The 15,116-nt window shown below is 42.5% G+C and overlaps 1 protein-coding gene across 5 annotated transcripts in view; it reads left to right on the top strand.

Moving 5' to 3' along the window:
- The window catches only part of LOC121190639 (A-kinase anchor protein 13), a 95,851-nt gene that overhangs the window by 29,639 nt on the left and 51,096 nt on the right, over positions 1-15,116 (top strand). For all 5 annotated transcript variants that reach the window (XM_041051912.1, XM_041051835.1, XM_041051755.1 and 2 more), the window contains exons 6-9: positions 1,627-1,810; positions 3,487-3,682; positions 3,946-6,112; positions 7,447-7,532. In XM_041051912.1, coding sequence (XP_040907846.1) covers positions 1,627-1,810; positions 3,487-3,682; positions 3,946-6,112; positions 7,447-7,532 — 2,633 coding nt within the window. The remainder of the gene's footprint in view (positions 1-1,626; positions 1,811-3,486; positions 3,683-3,945; positions 6,113-7,446; positions 7,533-15,116) is intronic.

The raw sequence follows: 15,116 nt of genomic DNA, 5'->3' as shown, positions 1-15,116 counted from the left end.
GTGGTTCATCAGGGCAGGCTGGTTCAGACTGGCCCACGGTAAATGGAGTGAAACGTCTCATCAGCAGACACAACCAGCACTGGGAATGTTGCCTAATGATTATTGTGGTGCTGATAACAGAAACTAAAATATGTTTTCTGTGCCTTTCACTGTTGTGTTGCAGATTTTAGTGTTTTTTCTTTTGTTTTTCTTTTGTTTTTTATACTATTTTAATAATGATTCTATCATACTGTTGAAATCTGCACCAGGCACAGTTAAAAAGTCAAAATCACAGAGGAGTTGCAAGATAGAACGTCCTGTCTAAGTGGAAGACCATGAATTTTCCCCTCTTGCTCAAATGAATATGTTTTTTTGTGTGGACACTGGAGGAAGAAAAATCCTCTGCTCACAGGCAGTGACAAATGAAAACTGAAGAGTCTTTTTTAATAAACAGCTGTGAAGAGGCACTCTGTCCAAAGAAATCTGGACTCAGCAACAGTCCTGTGGATCCTTTATCTCTCTCATGCCTGTAGTTGCTGCTGTTATAAATAACCACAGACCAGTTGGTTTGATAAACATAAGCATTCTGTGTGCAACGTACTGACTCTGCATTTCCAGACATCTGTGTACTGAAGCTAAATTTACAAACACCACACTATTTTGAACCTCCCAGCACATACAGTTGTTTTTACTAATTAAGGTTTTGTTGCTCTCCAATAATCTATATGTTCTGCTTTTCATTGTGAAATGACCATTTAGTGAACTTAATTTTCCCACTCTTTTAAACATAGTTACACCTTATCTCAGGATGCCCTTTCAAACTGACAGTAAATATGTCTGTGGTCGGACAGTAAAAGATACAAACATGAACAGAAAAGACAGGGCAGTTCACAGAAACAGAAACACAGATTGAACCTGAGATGAGAAGATTTCTGGAATAACCAACAGCCACTCAGCCTGGCTTTAATGCTAATTACCAGCTTTGCTGGTAACCTGTTGCTTTGGCAGAAAGATGGAGACCGGTTTATGTGTGTATGTGTGTGTCCATGAATCTCCATTACTGTCTTTGTGGATGTGCAAAGGGAGAGCTTCACTGTTTGATGGTGTTCCACTGATATATGGGGCCAATAATGGTCTTTAATTAAAATTGAGTCTGGCTCACCTCTGGTAAAATGAAATGGTGTAGTCTGATTTTGTCACATGCATCATTATTATTGTTGTTGCTATGATTTGTTTGTTTTATTATCACATATTAGATGCTGCTGCAGAGGCTTTTCCACCCCGACTGGAACACAAAAGCTTGACACATTGTGTAATTTTGATGCACAAAAATGACCATGTTGGCTTTGATCCAGAAATGACTACAGATACATCATTACATTTAGACAGACAGATAGACAGACAGAGACAAGCTGTGGTTTTATTAGTCTGTAAATATGTAAAGGTCTGTTGTTTACCGTGTCAACGTGGATCCTGTACTGGTTTAATTAGGCAGCACTGTGGTGTTGCCAAGCTGCCACAAGTGATGGTATGTCTGTTATTACACCACAAACCGACGGCCTCTTCTGACTTTCTCTGCTTCTTTCTTTGTTGTTAGTTTTATTCCTTCTGTATTACTGTACATGTCACCCTCTGTCTCCTCCTCAGACCTGAATCCTCAGGAGACTCTGCTGCATTTCTCAGCTCGTCGAGGTTTGTTGCGGGTTACACACTTCTTGCTCCGGCAGTCTGGAGCAAGAGAAGCCCTGCGATTGGCCAACAAAGAAGGCCACACCCCATCCACAATTGCAGCTTTACGAGGACATGAACGTCTCCACGAGCTCCTCACAAAGTAAGTACCAAACTGATTTAGTCATGACAATCAAAGGCTTTTCCATAACAGTTACACAGTACTAATAATAAAACTTTGCATTGCAGTTCTTCCTAATGAAAATTAAAATGAGTAGTAAAAAACATGCAAATCAAATAATGTAATGTCTTAACTGTAAAAAGTAAAAAAACAAAGAAACTTTGACATCTGTTATTTGGATGCATGAGGTTTCCACTTCTGTTAGTAGAATGTATCGCACAGGATGCTTAGTTTGAGGTGAAAAGACAGCACCACAACACCTACCTCTAAGCTGTCAGTCCAAACTGTCTCCACAGTGTCTCACAGTGATACTAGCTCAGAGTTTCAGTGAACGTTGCCCTCCCCTCTGTACAAACAGTCACTTGTCAATAGATCAGCCTTCCTGACCCTTTTGGGCAACATTGTTTGTCAGTTGTCTTCATGGAACAATGGAAGTGTCCCAAGAACATCACCACGAAGCCACGCTGCAGCCTAGCTTAGCACTTTGAGCTGCAGTTGGATAGTTGAGGGCAAATTGAAAAGCTGTGGGCTGCCAGTATTGTTCCAAGGGAATCCAGAGGAATGGGAAACTATTCCGCAACACAGGAGCCTTAGTTACGACCTCTGTGTCTACTGACCTGTCGGCGGTACCTCTGCACAACATCTTACTATGGGTAACTTTAATCTAAACATACTGCAGTATTGTCTCTGTTGACTTTAATGGCAGAGGGATGTATGTGTTTTGTTTGTGGCTGTCAGGTATTATCCCTTTAATAGCGTCTTTCTGAGTGACTAGTGAGGTCAAATTCTTCTCATCCTTTTATGGTGAAACATTAAGCTGCAGCAAAAAAGCAGCTTTTTGGTAAATGAACTGAGACACGGCTTAAAGTGGAAATGGACCCCTTTTATGTCTTTTAAGCACTCCACTTATCTGCTGCAAAATAGTTTTCACTTAACTCAAAATGAAGATGCCACAAGCTGAAAGACAGCTACCACTTAGTGAGCTTGCTCAATGCCAAGCGTGCACTGGGGTTGCTTTACAACTTACAGCTCTCTCTTTATGTGTTGGTAATTACATTTCCCTCATGAAAAGTGAAGTCACTTGCAGCCTGGCCGGTGACCTCAGCTGCTGGGCCTCGCAGCTAAAGCAATCCACCCAGGATTACGCAAACATATCTGTCTGACTGGGAGGTGTCTCCCCTTTACAGCTCTATCTTTATGAACAAAAACACTGCACATACTTTTACCTTCAGCACTTAGAGCGAATGCAGCAGGGGGAGAGAAGTTTTCTCGGGAAGCTTATCAACTGGGAGTGGTCTCCATGCAGGTTATCACAGGGTGTATTTTACCATGAGAAGGGAAATAACATTTTTTCTTTTTTGACTGGCTACAATGTCTGGAACTTTTTAACGTTTACTAGCTACTTTATTACCTGACAGCATCTCTGTAGGTTGTGTAGGTGATTACTTGCTAAAAGGCTAGAAAAGACTGAAATAACAACCACAGCATTTGACTGCTGGCATTTACCACTCTGGATGTGAAAAAAGACAGCAAGCACGTGGATTGTGGAAGTAAAAGTGTGAGTGTGGCTTGGCTGACATCACTTTCTCCAAAGCAGTTGTGTTAGCCAGTCAGGCCAAAGACCATTCAGAATGATCTAAGTGTTTATTTCACGACAGGGCTGACACGGACACAGAGACGGACAAAGTGACTGAGAGTGTCCACCTGGTCTCGACAGACGCCCAGGTTATTTGCCACCTCCCCAGGCTGAACACACACACTCTGACGCTCAAAATCCACCCTGGCCGTGAACCTCCGACCCTTCAGAGGAGTGTGGAGCAGCTGCTGCACTTGATATGCCATCTCCATGCCAAGGTGAGTCACTCCACCCTGCCCTTTTAGCACGCTATCTCTACCCAAGTTGGCTTCTTCCAGAACCTCTGCTGCCACTGAACATTGTTGGATTGTTTGTCTTTTCACTGCCCTCATTTTTTTAACCTTCAAACTTAGTTTGTATAACCGGTGGAACACCTTATGCAATCACACAGTTGGCGATTGATAAGAACTGGTGAGCAGTGCTGTTGGTTTCTCTGAGGGAAAAGCTAACATTTATCCTCCTCCTTTTCTGTATTCTGCAGGGAGTTTCTGTACTGGAGCTGCAGTTTGATTGTCTGCACACAGCTGCTGAATGTTGTGATGCTGTAGAAACAGAGATAACCTGTGTTGGGCAACTACAGCAGCCTGCTACAACATCGGAGTGCTTGGATACCACAGCTGAAGACAGCCGGGAAGAAAACTACCCAGTGGAAAGCAGCAGTTCTAATTGTGGGCACGGTGAGACTGGGAATACAGAGAAAGACTGGAGTTTGTCTGTGAGTACTCCAACATCAGAAGTACGCCCCCAGGACCATGGCCTCGGCCCCCCAGAGGACCGGGTGTGTCTTAGTTCAAACACGGGGAGAGATTACTGCCAAATGGAGGAGGAGGGAGGGGAGCAGCCTGTTGTTTCCACCCAGAGTTTGAATTTGTGTGGCAGGAGTGAAGGAGCACAGAGTGAGGCAGAAGGGCCAGGCGTCACTGTGGGAATCCTACCACCAGCAGGCTGTGGTAAACAGGCAGAGGAAACTGATAAAGGAGAGGCTGTGATCCGGGAAGGACAGGAGGCCACAAAGGGAGAGGACAGATCTGAACAGGAAGAAGAGGACAACACAGCCAGTAGGAGGGAGGAGAAGACCAACTCAGAGTCAACAGATCTAATAACGCCCAGTGGAGACACGAAAGCTTTAGTCATGGGCCAGTCCCTGTCGGCAGAGGGCTCAGAGGTTTCAGACAACTCTGATTCTGAAATGAAGGACCGCTCTCCGGAAGGGGAGACTGTTGGGAAAGAAGAGATGAAGCTTAGCGAGGATCTCTGTGACGGACTCTCTTTAGAGGAGGAGAAGGCAGAGAATGAAGGGTTAACAGACAACCCATCACTGATAGACTGCGGTGATGTAATCAAGGAGCCTGAATCTGCTTTTTCAAGTCTCTTGATAGAAGGCCTCTGTGAGGGGGAACCTCCACTAGACATAAACAGCCTGGAACAAAACCAGGAAACAGCTGGTAGGGATTACGCCACAGAGCAGCAGTGGGGCTTGGCTCCAGAAACTGGTTGTCATTCTGGGAATTGTACTGGAACAGCGAGTGGTAAAGAGCTAGATGATGAAGACGTAGCTGAACCTTCTGGACATAGTATGGAAAACACTGCTTTTACTATGGATGAGACTGACAGTACAGCTGATTGTCGGACTGCTGGTAACGCCACAGAAGATATTGGGATTAATAACGCTGACTGTGAGCAATCACCTGATATGATGCCCAGCTCTGGTAATACACACACTGATCTAGATTTGTGCGTGGTCCATGGCCTCTCCAGTGATGACGATGGCAGTTTCCGATCAGTTGAAAGCTCCACAACAGAAATATTCCACCCCACTCAAGACAATGCCGCTACGGAGGAGCAGGACTTGATCCAAACCAAGACAGAAGAACTGTGCTCATCAGGATCTGTGATGGAGGAACCAAATGATATGAAACCTGGTGAAAGCGATGAACATTCACCCACCATGGACCCAGGGCTCCCCTTGGAACCAGATACGGTCAGTGCACTGACAGGGACGGACTGCAACCAGACTGGCACCGAGCCTGAATCTAAACTGCCACCCAGCCTTCAGACAATGGAGGCTTTGAATCCTGAGGGGGCAGGAGAGGAACTTGTTCCAGAACTTTCCAAAGAGGATCTGTCTTTTGGTCCTGTGTTGTCAAAGACTGAGGACTCCCCAGCAGTGAATGTCGATGAAAGCGAAATTGGAGAGGCCAACGGCACTGACCTGAATGCAGAGATTGAGCATTCAGCATCAGAGGTCACCAGTAGGGTCTTACTTGAACCTGGTGCGTCTGACGCAGGAGAGACTGAACTGACTGGCCCAGCTGGAGGTGATCATCAGTCATCAGAGACCAGTGATAAATCTGTGTTGGCCTCAGGAGAGGAGAGCGGACATATGCTACAGCAAGAGGAACAGGATCATTTAGAGATGACAGCAGACGAAAGGTCACCTGACGAGGGATTAAGGCACTCACAGAATGAGATCAATGAATCTTCATCACAAAGTCTCGCTCTGCTTTCAGACACTACAGAAGTAGAACAGTCTTTTCCAAACAATGAAGCGCCCAGTCAACCTCTCGTTGAAAATGAGATGACTGAAAATCCAGTGACTCTTGACGCAGTGGATGGAGCTTCAGAAAGTCACAACAGTGCAACTGAAGGTGGGCAAACACTGATTTCTTTTCAGAGTTCAGGTTTATTCTAGTGCCACACACTCACACACATCACAGGGCCATATATTTGTCAAGGCTTTATTCCTGATTGATGACAATAGCTCCACAAAGCTAAATGCAACATAGCCCATCATAATTGTGCTCGCAGAGATTTTTGAGTTGTTTGTTGTGTGACACCCTGTTGTGATATATTGCTATAGTGAAGACATGTATTGGTTAGTCTGCTTTTATGATGCTAATCATCTTTTTAATGAGAATTTAGCATTTAGTAATTTGTGAGGGTTCAATTTTTTTAGAAAAAGAAGGTTATTTTAAGACACTCTTCCTAAAATATGACAGTATCACATTAATTCATTCATCATTTCATTTCACATCAGTTTATGCTGACACACTGGGCTACACGGTGACATGTTACGTAACAGGAAATACCGAGCCGGTTTGGTACCTTAGGCCACGTACAGTCTCACAGCACCTCCCTTTGCATTCATATGTTCTGTGTTAGGCTCTGTCTCATGCACACTTGCACACTCTGGCTGCAGTATATGTCAGCATTACCAGTCACATTACCAGTGCATGTGACAGAGTCCTCGACACGCAGCCAGAAGGCTGGGTTCTCCAGAACAAACACACGCAAGCCAGCTGATGTGAGTATGGAGCAGGAAGTGAGATCTGCAGAGTCTCTCTTCTCCAAGTGAACGTCCAGCACTCCTCTGTCTGCAATTTTCACTCATCAGGAATAATTGTACTGGACCCAGGTCCAATAAAGAGAGGTCAAGGGCAAAGCCGGTGCCGTGCGTCACACAGAGAGTGGGGTGTCATTATGAACGAGGGGATATGTTTACAGCCTGACAGTGGCCTAGCATCAGGTAACATCATGAGGCCATCAGAGACAAGCTTGCTGTTGTTTCATGTTTCGGGTCTAAAGATGTGAATATCCACTTTGATTCTAGTGTTGTGTTTTTTTTTTGGAAAGTCATTTCTGAGACTTTTCCACAAAATCACATTTACTTACATAAGCATGCGAAGATAGATTCCTTTAATCTATCTCAGATAATTACACAGTACCATCACATCATCACTGGGTGATTTGTTTTTGGGTTTATTATATATATGGAAAAATTTCCTTTCAGGAAAGTTGTAGCAGTAAATAAAAAACTTTCGACACAATCTGCTACATCATTATTGTACACCATCTAACTCATCAGTGTATCCACAGTGAGGATAGACATGTCTCCTCTCACTCTAAACACTTGTTATTGATTCCTGTATTTGGAGGATTTACCTTTTGGACTGATTGCATTGTGTTGTGTTCATTTCTCCAGAGATGGATGTCATCAAGTCTGAAGACATCGTAATTGCTGCAGGGGAGAAAGAAATTGACACAGCAGAGGAAACAAACTTCTCCATGGTAAGCTTAAAGTCTCTTCTGTGTTTGTCAGCTATCAAGCTCTGTTTTGTTGTTGACGCAGGTTTGATTAACATGAGTCAAATGTGAGTCATTGTTTGCCAAAGCCTTAAAACACCCTAAGTAACCTTTGGCATGAGGATGTGAATCAGATAACCAGTAACCAGTTTTCTGAGCTATGACATGACCTGGGGTATAAAGTGGTGTGAATCTAAATTTCATCAGACTTTTCACTAGTTGCCGCATTGTGCTGTTGTTAGGATGGAACCAACATTAATGTAATCGGTTCCACCTGTGCTTTTCCTGCTATGACAAGTCAAAATGTCTGCTGTGAAAAAAGTTTGTTAATCTGATTCATCTATGAGCTATCAAGGCTCTGACTTGCAAGATGGACAGACTTTTGACAAGATAGAAAAGATAAAAAAAAAAGAAGTATTAGGTGAATCCCTATAGCCAGACTATACCATGACTTACGGTTTATCACACATGTACAGTGAGTATACTTATATAAGCGGAGTGTGATACAAGACAAGTTCACGGTCACCATCTATTGTTAATGAGGTCAAAGGATGAGCTGCATGTTTTCAAGAACAAGTAAGAGCGTCCTTAGAGTCTCACTGATCACTGCCAGTGTTGGACATGAATTCAGTTCATTACTCAAATGATGAGAGTGTGACTGATTTCGTTAACAGTTGAATTATTCTGCATCCTGATAGCATGGCCAGGTGGCACCACACTGTGTAAAAGCTGTAGATTTAAGGCAAAGTTAAACCTGCACTTTTCATGTGCACAACAGAGCTTAGTGAGAAATATGCATGAAAAGAAACATGCAATTCATGTCCAGTAAAATTCAGCACGGCTTCTTTGTTTCTAGTTTTCTCAGAATCACTACCATATGGTTCATTGAATAGAAACTTTAAAGTTGATTCTGTTTTAGGCTTATGTTAAACGTACCCAGAGGATGCACAGGTCATTATTGCAGAGGAATTCTATTTGAAAGGTTTTTTTTCCCCTTGTTTTAACAGTGACAACATTTAGCATCTTCTTTATAACCAAATTCTTTTTAAAAATTTGTCAGGAAGAGCCAGGAATTGCAAAATATTTCCAGCAAAGAAAGTACAGTAAAGTAAAAGTTTGGGAGGAGAAAGAAAGGCAGGATTTGCTTATGAGAAGCTTGATGTGCCAACTAGAGATTTGCAGGAAGTTCAGGAAGAAAGCAGTCTGGAACATTTTCCCTCTGAGTAAAAGCTTTCAATTTGAGACTTGCAGCTTAGTCAGCTTTTTTTTTTTTTTTTTTTATATACTTTTGGTTAGTTCAACAAGGAATATATTACCTGCCGGAGTGTCCTTAAGTATGACCTCTACATTTGCTTTACTATTAATCCAACAGAATCTCCCTGCCTCATCCTGTGGGAGTTGTGTTATGCAGTTAATTTTCTCTCTCAGCCACTGAGCACATGGATGCGATCTTTAGTAGACGGGACTTTACTCTGAAATGTTGCTGACTGACGAATTCCTGAGCAGCCATAGACTGGAGTGGCTCTGCTTATTCCTGGGTTGCGGTCTGGGTCAGTGGCTTGTTCTGAATGCCAGATGTTTGACTGCAGGACGACATACACACGGTGTGCAGGGTGGTGGGGTCGCCAGCAGAGGGCAGTGTAGCACCAATGGCATCACTGGAGCTTCTCTTCTTGACCAGAGAGAGAATTTAATGACCTGCATTTTGATCCTGTTGAAATCTTCTGTAATTTCTGTGATGAGCAGGCAATTTGGAGGCATGCTGGTGTTGAACAAACTGTAGAATTACTCAATTTCCCCCAAAGGAGATCAATAAGTGCACATACTTATCTTAGTAGAGGAGTTAAGGGGAAGAGTTAAGGTGGCCTGTTCACATTGTGGAGACTGTTTGAATTGGGGTAACAGTTAGACACAATGTGTGTGAAACAGTTTTTATAATAATAGGAATACTAAAAGTAATTATTATTAGAACAATCACAATGTTTCCATCATCATAATATGTGAAACATTTGTAAAGTACAATAAAATACACCTAAGAAAATGGCGTGTATAGTGGATTATAAAATTCCTGACTGGATAACAGAATCTAAATGACATCAACAACAACTAGCTGCCTGAAATGAAATGTAAGAAGGTTAATGAAGTAATTAAAATCACAAAGAGCGTGCTGGTGTTGTAAGCTATTTAGACAGCAGATAATTTAGTCTTGGATGATTCGGCAGGCCTAACATCTGCATTTCAGATTTCAGAATACTGGAACTTGTAGTTTTCGCACCAACACTTTGACCCATAATGTTTAGTGTGCTCTTCAAAGTTTGCTAAATCACACGTCAGAGTTGAAAACATGGTTTTCATCTGCAGCTGTAAATCCTGTCAAAGCGCCAAAGAGTGTAAAACACTCAAGACATGAGATAAATTTAGATTAGACTAGATTTAGATTTTATTTTTTTTGGCAAATGGAATTTATAAAAACATATGCTAACCTCCCAGTACTGTAAGAGAAGAAAATAATAGTGAAGTTGAATGTGCTGCAGCTCTGTTCAGTGCACACAGTTGGCCACTGATGTTGCTTTTATTTATGTGGTGAGCTGCTGCATTCACAGTCTTGTTGTACAACAAGGCTGTGGGCAGCACCAGCTTCCCTTTTGCTATTTATCTCATCAAATAAGTGAATTTCACAGCCAAGGGGCAGAAAAGGAAGCACTAACAATACAATAACAACTTTTAGCTACATGAATGTTGTCTGTGGTAAAGCCTATATGTGACAGGATTATTAACCAGATCGGCCAGGCTTAACTGGCTATACAGGCACAACCTGTACGTATCTTTTGCTCTGTTTATACAGAAGTGAAAATCAAAAGGCACATTTTAAATATTGTATATCGTGACATCAGTTACAGGTGAAAAACATCTGTTTAATGCACAGTGATTTGGTGACAAATGACTCTGGCTCCTGAAGAAAACATGGAAACATGGAGAATTTTTCTCACTGTGAGAGTGTGAAAAAGTGAATAGTGTTGCTCAGTCACTGGTAAAGGCTATAGGTTGGAGCAACATTTGTCTTTTAATATATTTTAATGTGAATCCTTATGTTTGTGTGTGTGTATGTGTGCGTGTGTGCATGTGTGTGTGTAAATCTGTACATACAGGGTGTTTCCCCTCTTCATAATGTGGAAAGATGAAGTAATACATGCTGGGAAGTTGTCTGGGGAGTTAATGGGCTCCACTTACTTTTCTTGCTGCACACTGTGAACTATAGCAGAGCGATATAGAGATTGTCAGTTTTTCATCCCACTAAACAGCAGTTTATATTCAAAGTTTATATTTTCTGTGCAAACACTGTGGTTCCTTTGGTTCAACAGACTGATCGCAGTGTTCCCCTGAACTATGAAACACCTGTTACTCTGTGAAGGTCAGAGTTTTGATTAGAGGAGGCTTTGATTTGTATGTGGCTGCTAGGATCCGTGCCTTTGTCACAGTGGCCTGCCAAGGCCAGGACCAGTGGTCAAAGCAGATTCTCGTGTCAGGACAACCCAAATATCCTCCAGGAGGTGTCCAACCACAGTGTGCAGGTAGCCTCTTAAACCCAAGAGTGTAACTCTTGGAGGTGGTGGTTTGTCAAATTTGATCAAAAGTGTGACTTAAATTATAGCTATGGTATTTTTTTGTAAAGGAGCATGAGGACACCCTAACACAAGACATCTGATGGATGAGATCAACCAAGGGAAAGAATATTTGTAGATGATTTTGTAAGCTCTTGTCCAGCTGCTGTCCTGGAGAGTGGTAGAGAGGGAGGACAATTCCATGCTCTCAAAGTTTCATTTTTTTGTCCTAGCATGGCAGAGGAAGCCATCCATAGTTACAATATAATGTTCTTTCATTTCTTTTCCTTCTTAAACCCAAATTATTCTTTTCACGTCAGTTTCACAGTGAGGGTCCACATGAATTATTACCGCCCCTAGTGGATGAATTTGCAGGTGAGAACGCTTTTTTGCGCCACTCCAACACTTTTTCAACACGGCCACAGGTCATATCCAGTAAGAGGGACAACATCAGAGAAAGGTGCAATCACAACCAGAAGGCGCCTTAATGGTGGCCTCAAGTTTATCCTCATCCAGCAGGGGGTGTTGAATCTCAACAGCATATATCCTGAAGACTGAATCACATTAAGTGAAGTAATAATACCCTTTTGTCATCTGTCATACTGTAACAATCCAGTACTTTGGATGGCTGATTCACAGGATGAGAGAGCGACATTCACAACCTCATAAAGTGAGAGAGAGAGAAACAGCAAAGGCATGAGTCAGGCAGAGTCAGGAGAGAAGTTTAGAGGCGACAGAGGAAAGAAAAAGAGGGAGGGAGAGAGGGAAGAAGAGAAGGAGGGAGGGAAGAAGAGAAGGAGGGAGGGAGTAGAGCTGGAGTCTGGTGGAAGGCTTCTTCTGTGGCCAGATGTGAAGCTTAGCAGGCAGCTTCAGTTCTCCTCAAGTGTGCTTCTACTGGATTTTAACCGTCTGTTCAGTAAATCTGCTCTGGATATTTAAAGGAAAATGTACGAACGACACAAGCGGAGGTACAGTCTCTGTGCCAAAGGAGAGAGAGCTGTAGACGTGGTTTTGATAAAGGTAGGCTGCCAATCTGCCCTTTCAAACAAAGTTGTTTGGTGTTATGATACTGCTACGGCTACAGTAATAACGGTCATTTCAACAGAAGCTTCGAAAATACAGTTGTTCAGTGCCTCAAACAAATAAAAAGTAATGGCAAAAGCAATAAAAGCAAGGTAAAAAATATAAAAGCAGGGCTGAAATCATAAAAGGTAACCATAAAAGGGAGGTTAAAAAGAATTTGATACATTTTACATGAAAATAAGGAGAATTTCATGATGTGATTTAGAAGCGCCCCACGCAGGTTGTTTTTAAAGACTGGACCACACTTATTCTTACTCAGAGCTGTCCAGAAAAAAAGTTCTTTCTTAAGTAAAACATAATCATAACTGTCACAAAGTGTTTCAGTGTGCTTTGGCAAAGCTGCAGTCGTCTGCCAGGGATGTTGTGACGGGTTTTGCTGTGTGTGACGGGTTTTGCTGTGTTGCACCCTGGGAGATGATTGCATGGTTGTTGATAGTGGCCCTCCAGGCACAGAGTGCTGATTATTTTGGGGTGGAGTGTGGTTTTTTTGGATGTACGCTGCATGGGTTTACTTTAAGTGACACCAAGACCGATGCCTGCACTCCATCTCTCCATCTCTGCGGAATAACTGTGTGTAAAACTTAATGGGGCTCAGACAGTTTAAGGTCTTTCCGGGGTTATTTGGTCAAGATAGTGAATACTTGTCTGACAAACCATAAAGCTTAAAAAGAATAGAAAGTCCACAGATGTTCTTAAAATGACTCGTCACACCGCAGAGTTAGTACCTTTCTCGCTCTCATAGGTCCTGTTGCTGTTCCTATAAAGGTTCTGTGTCAAACCATTTGAACTGGGTGTTTAATGGAATCTTTCTAAATGGGATATTTTACAGCGCCCAGAAGTTGTGCTATTTATAGCCCAAATGGCAGTTTCCTTCCACCACATATATAGAACCCTTTCCCACATTTTTTTTGCACTGGGGAGTTTTCTTTTGCTTGTATAGTAGGACAGCAGTTCGTTCTGTTGATTGTTGGAATTTAAGTATTTATCTTAAAAAGTTTCAGTCACTGAATAAAGATAGCGATGAACCTCGATTTTCACTTTGGTAATTTAATATTCAAAAATATGAACTGTACAGGAGACAAAACTAGGAGAATCCAGACTAAACTTAATATTAGCCAACAGACAAGACCAGGCAGATTTTATGTAAACCAAGCTAATGATTCAAAAAGGAAGTATTTCCTTTTGCTTGATGACTCTTAACTATAATCTAAAGAAGTGAACACAGAGTCAAAGCTGGACTGTTCATTCTAATGCATAAACTATGACTACACTGCAGTAGATATTTGATGTTTCCTACGTCATTTTCACCATCATACTGTCTGCTGAATGTGACATCTACAAGCAGAGCAGAGTGGGAGGTACTGAGAGGAAAATATCTATCAAGTGGATCGCTCTGGTATATGTAACACCTCTCTTTAGTCTATTGTCACTTTCTAAACTTGCTCCTGATGTCAGCTCCTCTTTTCACCCGAGGGGTGAAATAGCAAGGATGAGAGAGTGTGTGTGTCTGTGTGAAAGAGAGAAAGGAAGAGGGAAAGTGAGAGAGATATGATGGTGTGTGGGAAAAAGGCAGCGCCCGGCAAACGGTTTCCTCTGGCCTCAGATGGAAACAGGCACTTGGCCAAATGACTTCATTCCAACCAGCGTTTCACATCCCAGCATCTCTCCTGGCCTGGCGTCACAAAACACATCATCTCTCCGCTCACCAAGTACAGTAATTGTGAATAAGCCTTTACACTAACTAACATAGTACGACAGTATATACAAGCACATGTAGGTCAGCAGATAGCTGGCAAAGAGACAGAAAATAACACTTTCATAACACATCTTCAAATCTTCCTGTCCTTGTTTGGGCACTTATTTCCTCTCATAGCACATTTCTTGGTCACAGGAGTAGTTGTTCCCTTTGTAGTCAAAGTGCTACAACCTTTGACTCCCGACCTCTTTGCTTGTAATGTTGGCAACCGACTGTTTGAAGGTTATTCTACTGCCAATCTCAAAATAAATAATTCTGAATTAAAATAATCCAAGTGCTCAAACAGAAGACCTAGATTTAGTTCTCCACTGGCATTTTTTTTTTGCTTTTCAGCAAAAACTCTGTCTCTGTCAGTTCCACTTTTTTTTTTTCCACTATTTGCCTGTGACCTCTGACCTCTCTGTGAAAGAAGGTTAGAGAAAAGGATTTCAATAGACATTGCACTTCATAAGCAGACTTAAAATCTAAAATAAATTCCCCGACAAATCCTGTGCAACAGTTGAGTCATTGTCTGACAGGTGACGTGCTTTCTTTTGTTCTGTTAAAGTGCTTGGTAAATTTAATTCAGTGCAGTTATAAGGTGCAACAGAGAATAGCCTTGCCCTCAGGTGTGCCTCCAGCCACCCTCAGGGATCAAACAGTGCACTCATACCTGGCTGGAAACAGTCATTCAGTGAGCCGTGGCATCCATCAGTGCTGCAGAACCTCTCTGGGCGCCTGCCTGTTTAGAAACAAGGCAGACCTCCAAGTCCTGCCTGCCCCTGCATGCACACACTAAGCCCGCCTTTTTTATTTTTAAACCAGATGTGTTTTTACTGGGTACAGTTTAGATTCCCCCGACACTACAAATATGCACCGGGCTGTTCTGAATCCAGGATACCAGCTTTCAGAGTGGGGATCGGTTCCTTGCTCGCTGGCTGACTGACCTGCTTGCAGGCCTGCTCGCTGGCTGGAACACTTGTTTGATGAATGTGTGGCTGGCTGGCTCGTTGAATGAGCGGCTGCCCAACTGGCTGACACCTTGTGCCTCTTGATTTGTATTGGACAGAACATATTTACCACCTCATTGATCTTACTACATTTGAAAAGCTACTTTTTCCCCTTATCCATGGTGCTTCTTTCAGGAAA

This window comes from Toxotes jaculatrix, chromosome 1 (assembly GCF_017976425.1).
Source record: "Toxotes jaculatrix isolate fToxJac2 chromosome 1, fToxJac2.pri, whole genome shotgun sequence".
NCBI lineage: Eukaryota > Metazoa > Chordata > Actinopteri > Toxotidae > Toxotes > Toxotes jaculatrix.
Note: the sequence above shows the minus strand (reverse complement) of the source record. Positions and strands in the feature narration are given on the sequence as shown.